Source organism: Anthonomus grandis, chromosome 3 (assembly GCF_022605725.1).
Source record: "Anthonomus grandis grandis chromosome 3, icAntGran1.3, whole genome shotgun sequence".
Lineage (NCBI taxonomy): Eukaryota > Metazoa > Arthropoda > Insecta > Coleoptera > Curculionidae > Anthonomus > Anthonomus grandis.
The window spans coordinates 35,170,025-35,185,083 of NC_065548.1; the positions used below are offsets into that span (position 1 = coordinate 35,170,025).

The window sequence follows — 15,059 nt, forward strand, 5'->3', positions numbered from 1 at the left end:
AGTATTTCTTTTTTGAAATAAAAAGAATTAACTTTTCTTTTAACTGCACATTTAGTGTCTTCGTCAAGGACTCTGGCTGGTTTTCTTGTATTTTGCTTTGGAGTTTCTACTTGTCCTGCCTTTTTCCCCGCAATAGCATAAAAATAGCTGATTTTTGTATTCCAGTGACTTACTATACAATGAGACATTACGGTCCAAATTTATCAACAGCAAAACTAGGGTGGTCGTGTTTTAAATAATCATGCACATTTAAAACAATAACTTTCTTATTGACAATGCAGGCAAGCAATATTTGTATCTGACTCCTTACTGACTCTTTATTTACTTATATTATTCTTTTGAGCAACGAACAAATTTTGAACGTAAGTATTTGATTTTTTATTGAAATAATTTTAAAAGATGTGTTGAAATGGATGGGTTTTTCGGCACTCAAGATAAGCCAGTTGTATAGGTTTATTGTCAAAAAATATGGTATTTGCATGGTAAAGCATGTTGTTTATTTTTAATTAATTCAGTACTACCAGATAGAACGCTTTATACATAATTTTCTGAATGATGAAACGTAATTTATAATGTTTTCAACGCTTCATAATTTAATCACTTTTCGCAATTTTTTGGTAATAAAATAAAAAAGGTAATTTATTGAAGTAAACCTTTATGAAAAACATAAGAACGTTTATTTTGAAAAAAGTAGTTGTATTTTTTTGTTTGTTTTAGATTTGTAGAAATTAACTGCAAAGAAATAATTAAGCTTTCTACAAACAAAACCAAGTTTAGAAATGTTATGCCAAATCTTGGCTCTTATCTTTTTTTTTACTTGTGGAGCACAAACTCAAAGTTTAACACATCAAAGTGGAATAGAATACAATAATTATGGACCTGCAGAATACAATTCTTACCAACAGAGTTATTCAGGGCGACTTGGAAATAGTCTTTATGATGATATCAAATGTCCCGAGCATTGGATTCCATTTCAGCAATTTTGCTATAAATTTATTAAATCTCCATTAAGGCCTTATGTTAACGCCAGGATGCTATGTCAGGTATGTTATATTTATTATATCTACTTACTTATTCAATGTCTAACATTTTGAATTATATATATATATATATATATATATATATATATATATATGTATATATATATCGGATATGTATCGCTGGAAAAAGCTATGTTTATACAATTAGGTCTACTTTAAAAAATTTGTTTTGTGTTTTATCTCAATCTCTAAATATAATGACAAGTAGGTAAAGGTAGACTTGTAGTTTTAGTTTTACAAGAATGCAAAAGACGTCATTTAAGACAGATTTAAAAATATTTTTAATCTGTCAATAACTATTTTAAGTTATCTCTAACTAATAAAAATTTAGGTATGGACTGTGTACTTAAAAACTTATTTGCGCTAATTATTATCGTCTTGACGTACCCCTTTTGCGTAACGTTGAATTTAACCGATACGGATAAGATATTTGGGAAAATGTAAACTTAAAATTATATGCAGTAAGGAAATATGATGGGAAAATATGAATATTAAATTTAAAAAAAAATTAACTTTAGAGACCATGTTACAATCTGCAGATTCGATCATCTTCTTTGTAATAAGCTTGATTTCATTTATTTGCCTTAATAGAATTTACGTATTCTCATATGCATCAAATTTAATATGGACTTACATGATGCCTTAAAAACCAAAGGGCTTTACAAGGAACAGTTTCCGAATCGCAGAATTCCTGATAAGAAAACGTTTGAGTGAGTTTATCGCCTTCTGAGGAAAACTAGCCAAAATTATAATTTATTTATTTTTTGATTCGGAAAGAAATGCCGTGCATAATTTTAGGAACGTTTATTACAGCAGTCGTGAAGAAAATATTTTAAATGCAGAACAATAGTGGCATTTACATCAAAAAACTTATATGCACCTCTTCTTGAAGATTTTTTATGAAGGATGGAGTCTTCAAATTGGGTTCTGATAGACATGAAAACAATAACTTTATACGGCTAATTCTTTATTAATAAAATTGGATAGTCAAAATACGGTATTATTTACTCTCACAATTTAAATTTAGGGGCAGATGAAAGCCCACATGGGTCTATTGTGTCTCATCACCAACATCAGTTTGAACCAAATATAGTTTGGGCCGGAAACGTCGGGCAACACTTACTTGGGCCGTTTGTCTTACTCAAAAAAAAATTGGGGAAGATACTGGAGAACTTTATCTGGAATTTTCCAGAAAAATCTGTCAAACTTTTACATGTTAATATGTGGTTCATGCATGACGGAGCACCACCACCATAAACATTTTGAAAATAGTTGGGGAGAAAGGGCGGCGGTAAGACCCATGTTCGATAACCTGATCTAAATCACTTAGTTTTTTCCTATGCTGATACCTAAAATCCTTAGGGTATGCTAATCATTTTAATTTCGAATAAGGACTAATAGTTAATTGTAACTTAAGTATCTTTTAAAAATTCAGAGATTAGAGGGACACAAAGTCAATGGTCTCAAAAGATGTTTATTTTTTCAAAAATGATTACACGTGTTTCGCCCTAAGGCATCGTCAGTAAAGGCTAAAGACTAAGGCTCGTAAACATTAAAGATAAAAGAGAATCCTTAACCCAATCGGGAGTTTACTCACTTAACTGCGGGAAATGTAATACCGTTTACATTGGTCAGTCTGGAAGGAAAATAAAAACGAGAGTGCAGGAACACTTAAGAGAATATAATAAACACAAAGATACCGAAATCACCGAGACTAAATCGGCTTTTGCAAGTCATTTATTGTCCTGTACCTTAGAGTCCTGTACTGTCTTGTGTGAATGATGTTTTTACCTTTGAACCGCATTTAATTTTTAACAATATTTATCACGACCTGGATAGCACGTAAGTTAAGCGCTTGCCTACGAACCCGATGGTCGCTGGTTCATTTCTCGACCAAGTCATATTTCCCTTTTTATTTTTTATTTTAATTTTTGCTTTATTTCCGTTCTCCCGTTCAACTTAACCTCACTCTGCTTGTTTTGTTTACTTTTATTTTATTTAGTTTTGACACCGGAATTAATGTGAACGTCAGCATTATTTTATTTTGTATGTATTTATTTTTGTTTTAACTTGAATGTTTGTGGTGTTAATCCAATAGCTTTACCGGTAAGTCAAATCTCTATATTGTAATCTGTGTCTATGCATTGTTGTTTTTATACTAGGGTTGCTTTCTGTTTTCTTGTAGATCTGACGATGCCTTAGGGCGAAACACGTGTAATCATTTTTTAAAAAATAAACATCTTTTGAGACCATTGACTTTGTGTCCCTCTAATCTCTGAATTTTTATTATCAAGAGGTCTCTTTGAGAAAAATGGACTACTTTTTTAAATAAGTATCTTTTGTTCAAAGAACGAGGGAATCGGTATTTAGAATGAGATCATGCTGAAACGATACACAAGAATAGTTATAAATTAATAATGACAACATGTTTCTTTTTCTATTTTTTTAACAGTATAGTGAATAAAAATCGATTTTTTCCCAAAACTGTTCATTTTATGCATATTGCCTGACAGTATCTTTTATCGTAAGATTCGTACTATCTAAAAAACGTTTTTTTACTTTTATTATACATGGTGTAAAAAATGGTAAGAATGTGTTAGAAGTAGTCTAGATATATATCTCTGTAATACGTTTATTTTAAGGACGCTTTTCTAGTAATCATCATACTAAAATTTTATGAAATTATGCAAAGTATTTTAAACTATATTAAAAAAAATTGATTTAGTTAGCGGCGTATGATTCTATAGAAAGAGGATCTAGGAAAAATAACTTTCCATTTTCTTTCTTGCAAGCTATCCAACTCAAGGAGAATCCCTGCAGCTCTATGATAAGAGATGGGATTGAGGATCTTGTCCTTATGAGACTTTAAATTATATATTATATATTATATATTTTTTTTAAATATATTTATTTTTTTTAAAGAAAGCTATAAAAGTTCAAAAGTCACAAACATGCAAAAAGTGAGAAAGTACGAGAAAATAAAGGACAGAAAAACCGGATTTTCTTAATTCTGAAAAAACCCAAACAATAATAACTAACATAAAATCACGCATCTTATTTAAGATATGGCCCAACTTATTTGCTTTTTAAGCGCAATAAATCAAATTTGGTATATAGGTAGGTTGCCTAAATTTATTATTTGACATATTCAATTGTTTTTTTATCACTTTTATTTATATTTTTTTATACTTCACATTTTATTCCTTAATTTTCTATTTTTTTGATATATCCTGTTCGTTTTTACATATTTCCTTATAAAATTATTGTTTAGAAACAATGATACTCCCTGTAAATAATAAGAAATGCTACGTAATTTTTTGACACAACGTTATATTTATATCCTCTGTCTGAATATTATTAAGTAAACATGTATTTTTTAATTTTTAAGGCATTTAATAATTTTTCTCAATCGTCACAATCATATTTTAGGCATTTACTGGAGACCAAGTTGAAACAACAGCTTCAGATCTTGTATCAATAAGCACTGTTGAAGAACATAGTTTTCTGGTACAGCAATTAAATCGTTACGATCCTCAACATAGACGTTGGTACATTGGTGCTCATTTGACAACAGGAAACACGTATTCCAATCCTGATGGAACGCAACTACCGTCAATGGAAAGTGCTTTTATTAGAGCAGACGTACCTTCAGGATACGGTCAGCCTGATCGAGATTTTCTTGTATATAAATTTTCCAAAAATCTTATGCATTGGGGCCTAGAACCTGTTGTTGGAGACGAGTCATTGCCATTTATATGTAAAGTGCATGCGGCCGCTATAGAAAAGCTTAAAGCTGACGAAAGAGATTACTCATACGGAACTGACGTCTTTGATCCGGAAAAAGTACCAAGAGGGCCCTTCTTTATAAAACAACCAGAAAATTCTATTTTTGATACGTTAAAGAGAAATTTGTATAACGATATTTCTCTTAGCTGTTTGGCAGGAGGATATCCAACTCCCACATATCAATGGTTCAGGGAGGAATATGAAAACGATAGGCTAATTCCAAGAGAGATAGATCCTTTAACTGATGGGAGATATACAGTTAGCGGAGGTACTTTAATCATTCATGATCCCCAGCAGAAGAGAGATCGGGCAACGTATCATTGCAGAGCTACAAATATCTTTGGCACTATCATATCCGAGAGTGTAACTTTAAACTTTGGTTTTATGCTTGAATTTGTTCTAAAAAGAAGTCCTGAAGTCGGGGATTTAAATTGGGGCAAAGCCATTTACTGTGATCCACCAAATCATTTCCCTTCAGTACGATATTCATGGTCTAGAGATTATTTTCCTAATTTTGTAGAAGAGGACAAAAGAGCATTTGTTAGTAATGATGGAGCTTTATATTTCTCAGCACTAGAAATTGTTGACAGAGCCAACTATAGCTGTAGCATACAATCTGAGTTTTCAGATTCTGGAAGAAATGGACCATTTTTTTCTCTTCGAGTAAATCCTCATTGTAAGTGCATATGGATTTGTAGCATACAAACATCTAGTTAATAGGTTTATTTTAGCTAATTACCAAAATTTAAAATTTGCAAATAATTTTCCGAAAGCCTTTCCTGATACCCCAATTGCTGGAAAAGAAGTTAGATTGGAATGTGTTGCATTTGGATAGTAAGCCTTTATTTTCTTAGAGTATTTTTTTAATGTGTGTTTATATTAATACTATTTACCTGTCATTTTACTATAATGCTTAATGATACTTTTTATTTAAGCCCGGTACCGAGTTATAACTGGACTCGTAAAGAAGGTGCTTCGTTTCCTCGAAACTCGTATTTTACGAGTTTTAATAGGGTACTGGTGATTCCAAATGTGCACGTGGAGGATGAAGGAGAATATATTTGTCGCGCCTACAATGATAGAAAAATGATCGAAAATTCAGTAATTCTTAATATACAAGCCGAGCCTAATTTTACTATACCACTAACTGATAAACACATAGATAAGAAAGGAGAATTAGTCTGGACCTGTGAAGCTTTTGGTATTCCGGATGTAAATTATACATTTTTTAAAAATGGAAAGGAGTTATGTAAGTATATTTAAACTTGGAAACGAATAGGTTTTTAGGGAAATTAAACCAAATTTTCTTAAAAAATAGAACATAATGTTATGTGATCAACTCATGCTTTTAAATAATATTAATAATAATAAACAACTTTGGGTAGCCCAGTCTAGCTTTTAATAACTGCTTTACTAAACTAACCAAAAAGTTCGCCAATAACACGCATATGATTGCATGTTTTTGATTGGTAGACTGCGTTTCCCTTGTGTTAATAAAATTGTCAGCTTCAACGTTTACCTGATATAGGTTAATAGGAAAACCTTCTTGCTGTGCGGTTGCAAAACAAATAAAAGGTGAAAACAAACAAAATAAAATTGTAAATTATAAAATGAAAAAATAAAGTTTTTTTAAAGTTATATCTAAGCCACGTTTTGTGCTAGTGAGATGAAAATCAGTAAGTAATTGTGTTTAAATAATTCCAGAATGCAACAAACCTGAACTTATTTATTCCACTAATGCAATCACTGAGTGGTTATATTTTTTGGATTTAATTTGCTTAGACAATTTCATTATAAGTTATTTATTTTAAATTTTCTGGCCAAAAAAAGTATTGTCTGTGGCTAAAACTGTTGCTTAAATGAAACATTTAGTATATTTACTTTAATCCAATAATCAATAAAAAACTGAATATATTAAAAAAAATCGGAAATATATCGAAACGTTTTAAAGTTCAAAAACAGATTTTAATTAAAAAAGGATGCGGCAGCGCAACATAATAATAATCGTCTTTTCTTCAAAAAAAAAAACAACAGATTAACAAATATTACAAATGAAAAAAAAGGCGAAGTATAGCCTAAGGCTACTCAAACTTAACCTTAATAAATAATAAATAAATTTCGGTAATCATACATAATAATAAGATAAATAATATAAAGATGAAATATTATAAAGAAATAGTTGTTCCCACCAAAAAAATAGTTATACCCTTCTTTATACCCAACACGGGGGAGATATAAAACTCACAACCTGTACCAAAACAATAATGTACACAAACAAACACCCTTATATACAACCATCATGCTACCTCTGGAGCACACGATACTAGTGAGTTAAAAAATAGGAGCTCAACTGTTCTCTGAATAAATACAACCTAAATCCTGACTTTAACTTGGTTAAATTATGAAGTGGTAAATCATTGTTTGGCAACATAAATGCTTACGGCTTATCAATCAGTGGGTTGTTTTTGAAGGTGGTAGACAATGGTACAGTGAAAACATCTTGTCGAACTTACATTGCCTTATTTATTTAATGTAACACGACGTTTCGGTTGGTAAGTATCTCCAACCGTTATCAAGTGTAAACTGACAGCAAACTACTATTCTATAGGCTTATATACTAGATGTGTGCAGCGATGTGGAAAGGAAAGTCATCCGTGAAAAGAGTTGGGGGGAGGACACGCCTCTCTCTAGATCCTACACTGTCCTGAGAGTAGAGGCTTCCAGATGTTGGGTACATCGACGCTTGGCTGGCTGAAAGAAAGAAAGAAAATGTGCTATATTACGTAAGAATAATCTTGTGTACAAGCATCCTACAAGCTAAAAAAACAAAACACAAATACAATTTCAAAAATTGACAAAACAATGAACAAAATTAAACACAAGAAGACAAAACTTTTTGAACATACTTAAATTAAAGATAACTAAATAAAACAATCAATTACTAAATAAAGGTAAACTTGTTGACAAAACTAGAGAAGAAAAAAGGAAAAAAAGAAAACTTTCCAACATGTCCAAGGTTAAAACCTGTCATTAAAAAAGTCATCCAGGTTATAATATGCCTTAGCCAATAAAAGCGACTTTAATTCTCTTTTAAATTTCTTAACATCCGATATATGTCTAACACATAGAGGTTCTGACACAAAGATCCCCTGATTCTGTGAAATGAAAACTGCCTCTACGAACTTCCTCTTCCGCCAGTGCTGTTCCTTGTGCAGAATCTTGGCTTCTGACCAGTGGATATTGTGTCCATTATGCCACGCGTGCTCTGCTATTCCGGATTTGGAAACCTCTCCTCTTTGGGTCCAGCTGCGATGTTCCTTCGCTCTGACTTCTAGGGGGCGCTTCGTTTCACCTATGTATGAGTCACCGCACTCACATGGGATCTGGTAGACGCAATTTTTGGTATCCAACAGGCCATCTGGTTTGGTCTTTGATACCACGCTTCTAATAGTGGTGCTAGATCTAAAGGCAGTTCTAATATTGTACTTGCTGGCAATGCGTCGGATTTGTTCCGATGTACCCCTAATGTAAGGTAATGTAAAGTAAGGACTTTCCTTTACACTTGATAACGGTTGGAGATACTTACCAACTGAAACGTCGTGTTACATTAAATAAATAAGGCAATGCAAGTTCGACAAGATGTTTTCAATCAGTGGGTTAATTAAACAACAAAGAAAAATTTAGGGCGTCACTGGTTTTCAAAATTGCGAAAATAAACAGCTTTTAAAAGAAATCCTCACTTAATGCCTAGGATTGGTTAAGCATAATGAGTTTGAGTCAAATAAGAGCTATTCAATTATCCTAAATACTATTGATTTATAGAATAATTATTAGAGAATTAATAATAATAAAGAAAATTATTAAATCACCAAAAAAATACAAAAATGATTTTAGTTAATAGATAAAGAAAAAAATATATTCATTTTCAATTATTTAAGGCTTTCCCATATGCTCCCCATGCTCGCTTTTACGAGATTTAAAAAAATTATATATATTAATGGTATTTAAATTAAATGAAACAAAAGAAATTTAAGAATTACTGGACTAGTCCTTATAAGGGTTGGCAAAACATCATTGAGGCCCAATGAATCTCACCCAACGCCCTATTAAAAATAAGATTAAGATATTTAAAAATAAGATATATAATAACTATAATATAATATATAAATAATAACAAACAAAAAAAATTTAATCTATAAATTTCACCTCTTGGTCCCTCCTTCAACGACCCCTGAGCACCCTCTTAGTTTGAAGCGGCTGGTGGATTATCGATAATAAAAACTTCATACTAAAAGTGGAAACTGGACCAACTACTGGAATTACAAAACTGTTTACATTACAATTGCTGGAAATACAAAACCCTAAGTGATTAAACGCGAAAAATTAAAAAAAAAACTGAATGAAAATTTAAAAAAAATTTATTGGTATTACCTTAAATCAGCTACCTTAAATAACACGGGATCAACCCCATTATAAAAAATATAAATATTTCTGAAAAAGAAATAAACTACTAACCACTAATTACTAATTAACAATAATTATCAAACTTAATGTTAAAACCAAGGATAATTAAACTGTTTTACAAGTAGTATTAATAATCTCTCAAAATCTGAATAATTAACAATGCAAAATTAGCTAAGAAAACACAAAATATATTATTATCAATGACAATGCTCAAATGTACTTGAAATTATTAATCATGGCGCAAAAAACAAAATCCTGCAAACTCTTAATAAGACTCTTAAAATGCAATAAGGAAATCCCCAAAACTTCAATTCCAGTAGAGTTTACTAGCCCCAAGGTTCTTTCGACAGATGAGTGCGTAGCATAGTTGGTACGATGATGAGGCAAAGAAAACAATCGATTTACCCTCAGATTACGGTGTGGAATATTAAATGAAAATTTCACAAGACCATTCAAAAGTTTATAAATAAACAATAAATTATTCTCAGTGCGTCTCTTAAGTAAACTTCGCATATTCAGCAAGTTCATTGCTTCATCAAAACAATGGTCATTAGGGACTGGAATGTGAGATTTATAAAGGCAGAATCGTAAAAATTTATTTTGAACTCTCTCCAGTGTCATACAATTATTCATGTAAAGAAAAGACCAAATTATTGATCCATACTCCAACAAAGAGACAACAAGTGATATGTACAACCTTGTGCAAGTTTTAACCGACAGGTCTTTACAATCGCACAGGACAAAACTAAGGACCTTAGATGCTTTAGTTATAATAGTATTCACATGTATGGGTATTAAAATTTAATTGTTCATTCAAAAAGATACCAAGGTCCTTTACTACTTCAGTCTTAGGTACGATTAACATTATCAATAGTATAGGAGGAAATTACCTGTTTGTTTTTTTTGTAGAAACTAATGTAACTGCATTTACCCACATTCAAACCCAAACTATTACTAACACACCATTTACACAATCTATTCAGATCATCTTGCAAGAGAACCATGTTTTGTTCTGAACTGATCACCCTATAAAACTTTAAATCGTCGGCGAATAACAAAAAATTACTATTTTCAAAAAGCAAACCAAAATATCAGTAATGGAAATATAGAACAACAGGGAAGAACAATGACCACCCTGTGGAACCCAGAGGTCAAACTGATAAGGTGTGACCTAGCAGACCTAGCACCTTATCAGTGTGATTTAGCATCACTAATTTGTACCTCCTGAAATCTGTCAGACAGAAAACTCGCAAGCCAGGCCACCAAACAAACTGAAGAGCCAAAAAGTCTCAATTTTTCCAGTAATAAGCTATGGTTGACACTGTCAAATGCCTTGGAAAAGTCTGTATATATTACATCCACTTATCCCTCTCCAAAACATTCAACAGAGCACCCTGATACAACAAGTTTGTAATAGCGGACTTGCTACGACTGAAGCCATACTGTTTACTTAACAGAAGTTCTTTGCAATAAAAACTAATTTGGTCATAAATAAGACTATCCAGAAGTTTTTTTAAATTTAAATATAGGCGTAATAAAACTGAGTTTCCACTGGGATGGAAAAACTATCAAGTCTAATGACCTACTGAATAAAATAAAGAGGGGATAAGAGGGGGCACATACACATTTTCTCAATAATTGGGTATACCATCAGCACTAAGGTTAAGGGGTAATTGAAAGATCTTATCAAGAATAAATATAACAGATAATTTAGGATTTGGAATAATCATGTTTACACCAGCATGCCGACAAGGTAAGACATTATTATCTCCATTATAGACAGTAGAAAAAAAAACTTGGCAAACCCCTCTGCAAATTGTCCACAACCTGCAAACTACCCATTATTATAGGTCATCAAATCAGGAAGCCTATCTGTTGCTCTCCTGTTATTAAACTTACCCCAAAAACTTTTGGGGTTTGTATAAAGAAATTGGTCCAAATTTGAAATATAGTTCTGGTAACAAGTCTCCGTTAGAGTTTTGCACCTAGCTCTAAGATCTGAAAAAACTTCGTAGTCTGCAACGGTATTACTAGAATGATATTTCTTATGTGAAATTTTGTTTTGCTGGATCAAGTACTTTAACTCCCCTGAAAACCAACTGGGAAAAGACGAGGTTTTAAGAGGTCTCTTAAGAGGCACAAAGAAAGCTATAGCGATATTCAATATATGATAGAACTCTGAAACCGCATCATTAATATTAATTACATTCAAAACATAGTTCTAATTACCTCCACACAAATAACTATTAACACCCAAATGATTTGCATTTCTAAAGTCATAAAATAACTGTGCAAAATTTTTTTTCTTTACCATTATTAAAAGATAATTCAAAATGATAAGGCTTATTATAGACAGATTGATCAAAAACACAGTTAACAGCTTCACTCACCACTAGATCATTCCTATTTGTAAAAGTAAGACCATCATTTGGCACAAAATTCCTTTGACAAAAGTTAAGGTAAGAATAAAACTCCCCAAGTATTAAGAGCAATCATCAGCACGTGACTTTGCCTGAAATGGATTTAACGCGCTTTATCGGGAAGGTGAGCATTTGGCAACAACGCATCGCTAAAGCAAAGCAGAACACTGTTCGTTTCGCAGCAGACGGGTCAATGTTACCAGAGAGGTTCATCGGGTGGAACCGATTTGTTGCATTTTTTAGTTTGCATGCGGTTGGACTTTTTTGCGTTTACTAACAAATAAGTCGCACGCGTATTTTGGTATTTCACGACGTTTCTCTCAGTGAAGAAAATAACATTGTTGTATAAGTTCAATTAAAATATCCTCATGTTCCTCTAGTAATACAGTTTATTCACTATTCAAATGAACGGATTTAATTTATTCATAAAAAATGCTTTTATATAGGAGGGTATTAGTATCACAAATTTAGGGAGAGAAGGAATGAGATATAAAAATGTTTATAATTTTGTCTCACTTTCAAATATATGTACCTAAAACAGGTTTTAGTAATTAAGATATAAATAATAAATTAGAGACTTCCGTCAAAAAAGGGTAGAAGCAACCCTATAGATCGAAAAAAGAAATTATCTCATTTCCAAATATGCCTAACACTATTATATATATACAGTGCATCCCAAAAGTTATGTCCAAATTCATTTAAAATTCAGGGGTGTGACCCGTCGATTTTCATTTTAAGCTGCGCATTTTGGTACGTGAAGTTTGTATATATAGGGTTGCTCAAAAATAAATTACGACCATCAACTTCATTTTTTTAAATGAAAGCACCTTTTTTTTATTTCATCTGTGAATTTCGCGTGGAATTCTACGTATGTTTCATGCATGATGTCATATACCTAAAGTCAACAGTTATCAAAAAAAAGACGATTCCTGTAACAAAAAAAAAGAACAAAAATTAAGTTAAATGTTCAAAATGGTTGCCATTCACGGCTTGACAATATACAAGGCGATCAATAAAGTCTCAATATAGTGCGGAGGAGCGCCATCTTGCTAGAAAATTAGTTCTTTGTCAGGATAGTCTAGGTTCAATGGATTTGGAAATAAAGCTAGTAATGCTGGAACTAATTCAAATTGGAGAAAATCGAGATACACTTGTCCCGTTAAAGTTTGTTCAAAGAAAAAGGGACCCAGCCAACAATAAAAAAACACGAATGAATAGAATTTTGCTCTGTATAAAAAATCTCAGAGATAAGGTGACTCGTAAGGTGAACACTCAATATTAATGTTTGGTCGTCTTTTTTTCGATAACTGTTGACTTTAGGTATAGGACATGATGCATGAAACATACGTAAAATTCCACGCGAAATTCAAAAATGAAATAAAAAAAGGTGCTTTCATTTGAAAAAATTAAGTTGATGGTCGTAATTTATTTTTGAGCAACCCTGTATATACAAACTTCACGTACAAAAATGCGCAACTTGAAACAAAAATCGACGGGTCCGAGCGTAAATATAACATAAATTTTGGGATACGCTGTATATATTACAGGGGGGCTAACCGAAACGGCGGCCATGTCGAGCTCAACAAACGCTCGGACACGTCAATTTAGATTACCAGGAGGAAACATTTTCAGAGTATAATACCACCCTCATCTGTCATTCCTTAGCTAGGGTGGAACTATCCACAAAAATGTATTACTATCCTTTAAATTTGTCATAAATGGAATGGTGGGTCGAGTTATAGCTTCTTTTGAAAGGTCTTTTGATTCTCTTTACGGCTATACCTAGTTTAAAGGACTTTACTTTAGCGGTTCTCAAACTATTGACTATTTTAACATTTAATGCAGTTTTTTAGAAAATAATGGCAACTCTTTGTCAAACAATTAATTAATAACAATCCTACATAAACACTAGTCCAACAAATGCTGAAAATGGCCACCGTTAACTTCTATGCAATAATACAGATTTTGTTCAAATCGACGTCGCACATTTCGTAGCATATCAGGAGTTATCTGTTGGCATTCAAATGTAATCCTTTCGCGCAATTCTTCTATTGAAGCTGGTTGGGTAGCATAAATTTTACTCTTTAGGTGACCCCACAGAAAAAAATCCAGAGGTCAGGCAACCGCACGGCCCATTAAACAGAGCCTCTCAGTCCAATCCAGCGACCAGGATAGTTCTCATTTAAATAATTGCGGACAGCTATTACCTATTGAGGGAGTGCAAAAATAATAGAGAATTACATAAAAACATCAAATGTTTAAACAACCCCCCATGAACAGCTAAACAATATCCTAACCGATCATAAAATTCATTTCTAACGTTACTAAGTTGATATTGGGAAATTTTATTACATTCTAACGAAATAGTGTTTTGTAACTAGTTTAAATTCTCAAATTTTACACTTTTATAAATGACACGTTTTAAATGACCCTACAAAAAGAAGTCATTCGGTGAAAGATCAGGTGACCTGGCTGGCCAAAGTATCCGGTACCGTGGACCAATAATATTGCCGTTAAAAGCATTTTCCAAACACTCTCTAACCATACGGGCTTTATGGGCCGGGCAACCATCCATTTGGTACCAGATCATTTGATCTTCCTAAACAACTTCTTCCAAGGCGGGTCCAATTTGATTTTGAAATAAGTTCAAATAGGTTTCAGCTGTTAGGTTATAGTCCATAAAAAAGGGTCCAATGATATGGTGTCCAAAAATTCCCACGAATACATTTGTTTTTTGGGGATATTGTCTCCGAGTATGAACAAAGCGATGTTCATTTTTTTGGCTCCAATACCGGCAATTCTGAACATTTGGTTCATTGTTGAGGGTAAATGTACATTCATCGGTAAAACAAATATTTTTAAAAAAATTCCTATCATTATTTGCTCTTTCCATCATTTCAAAACAAAATGCCATTCTTCGCTCTTCATCTCCTTCCTGCAACTCTTGATGTTTTTCGAATTTATACGAATAATATTTGTGTTTTTTTTTAAGTGCGCAATACCGTTGTATGTTGTTTATTTACCTCTTGCCCAAGAACCCTCGTACTAACCATCTTGCTTTCCTCCACACTCAGTAGAATATTAAGATCTCTGTTCTCTCTTTCTTCGGCTCGATTTTCGATATCCTTGAACATTTACAATTATTTATTACGGTACCTTTAGACTCATTGACAACACGTTTAATAGTTGAAATGGACGGAATGGGCTTGGTGGGGAAATAAACTGAAAACTTTTCAGATACTGCTCTAAAACTGGTTCCCGCATAATGCCACTTAATTATGAATATTTTTTCGTCTATTGAATAATTCATACTTGTTTTCAAATAAAAAATCTGCTAATTTTGCAATTA

General features: G+C 32.4%; 1 protein-coding gene across 2 annotated transcripts in view; it reads left to right on the plus strand.

The window, feature by feature from the left end:
- LOC126734087 (contactin) overlaps window positions 1-15,059 on the plus strand; it is a 92,950-nt gene that overhangs the window by 10,610 nt on the left and 67,281 nt on the right. Inside the window, exons 2-5 of one of the 2 annotated variants that reach the window (XM_050437610.1) lie at window positions 718-1,043; window positions 4,470-5,502; window positions 5,558-5,660; window positions 5,762-6,075. In XM_050437610.1, the coding sequence (XP_050293567.1) occupies window positions 780-1,043; window positions 4,470-5,502; window positions 5,558-5,660; window positions 5,762-6,075 (1,714 nt within the window). In that variant the 5' untranslated portion in view covers window positions 718-779. Of the gene's footprint in view, window positions 1-717; window positions 1,044-3,051; window positions 3,147-4,469; window positions 5,503-5,557; window positions 5,661-5,761; window positions 6,076-15,059 lie in introns of those variants that run through there. The other variant, XM_050437611.1, reaches the window with a different exon arrangement.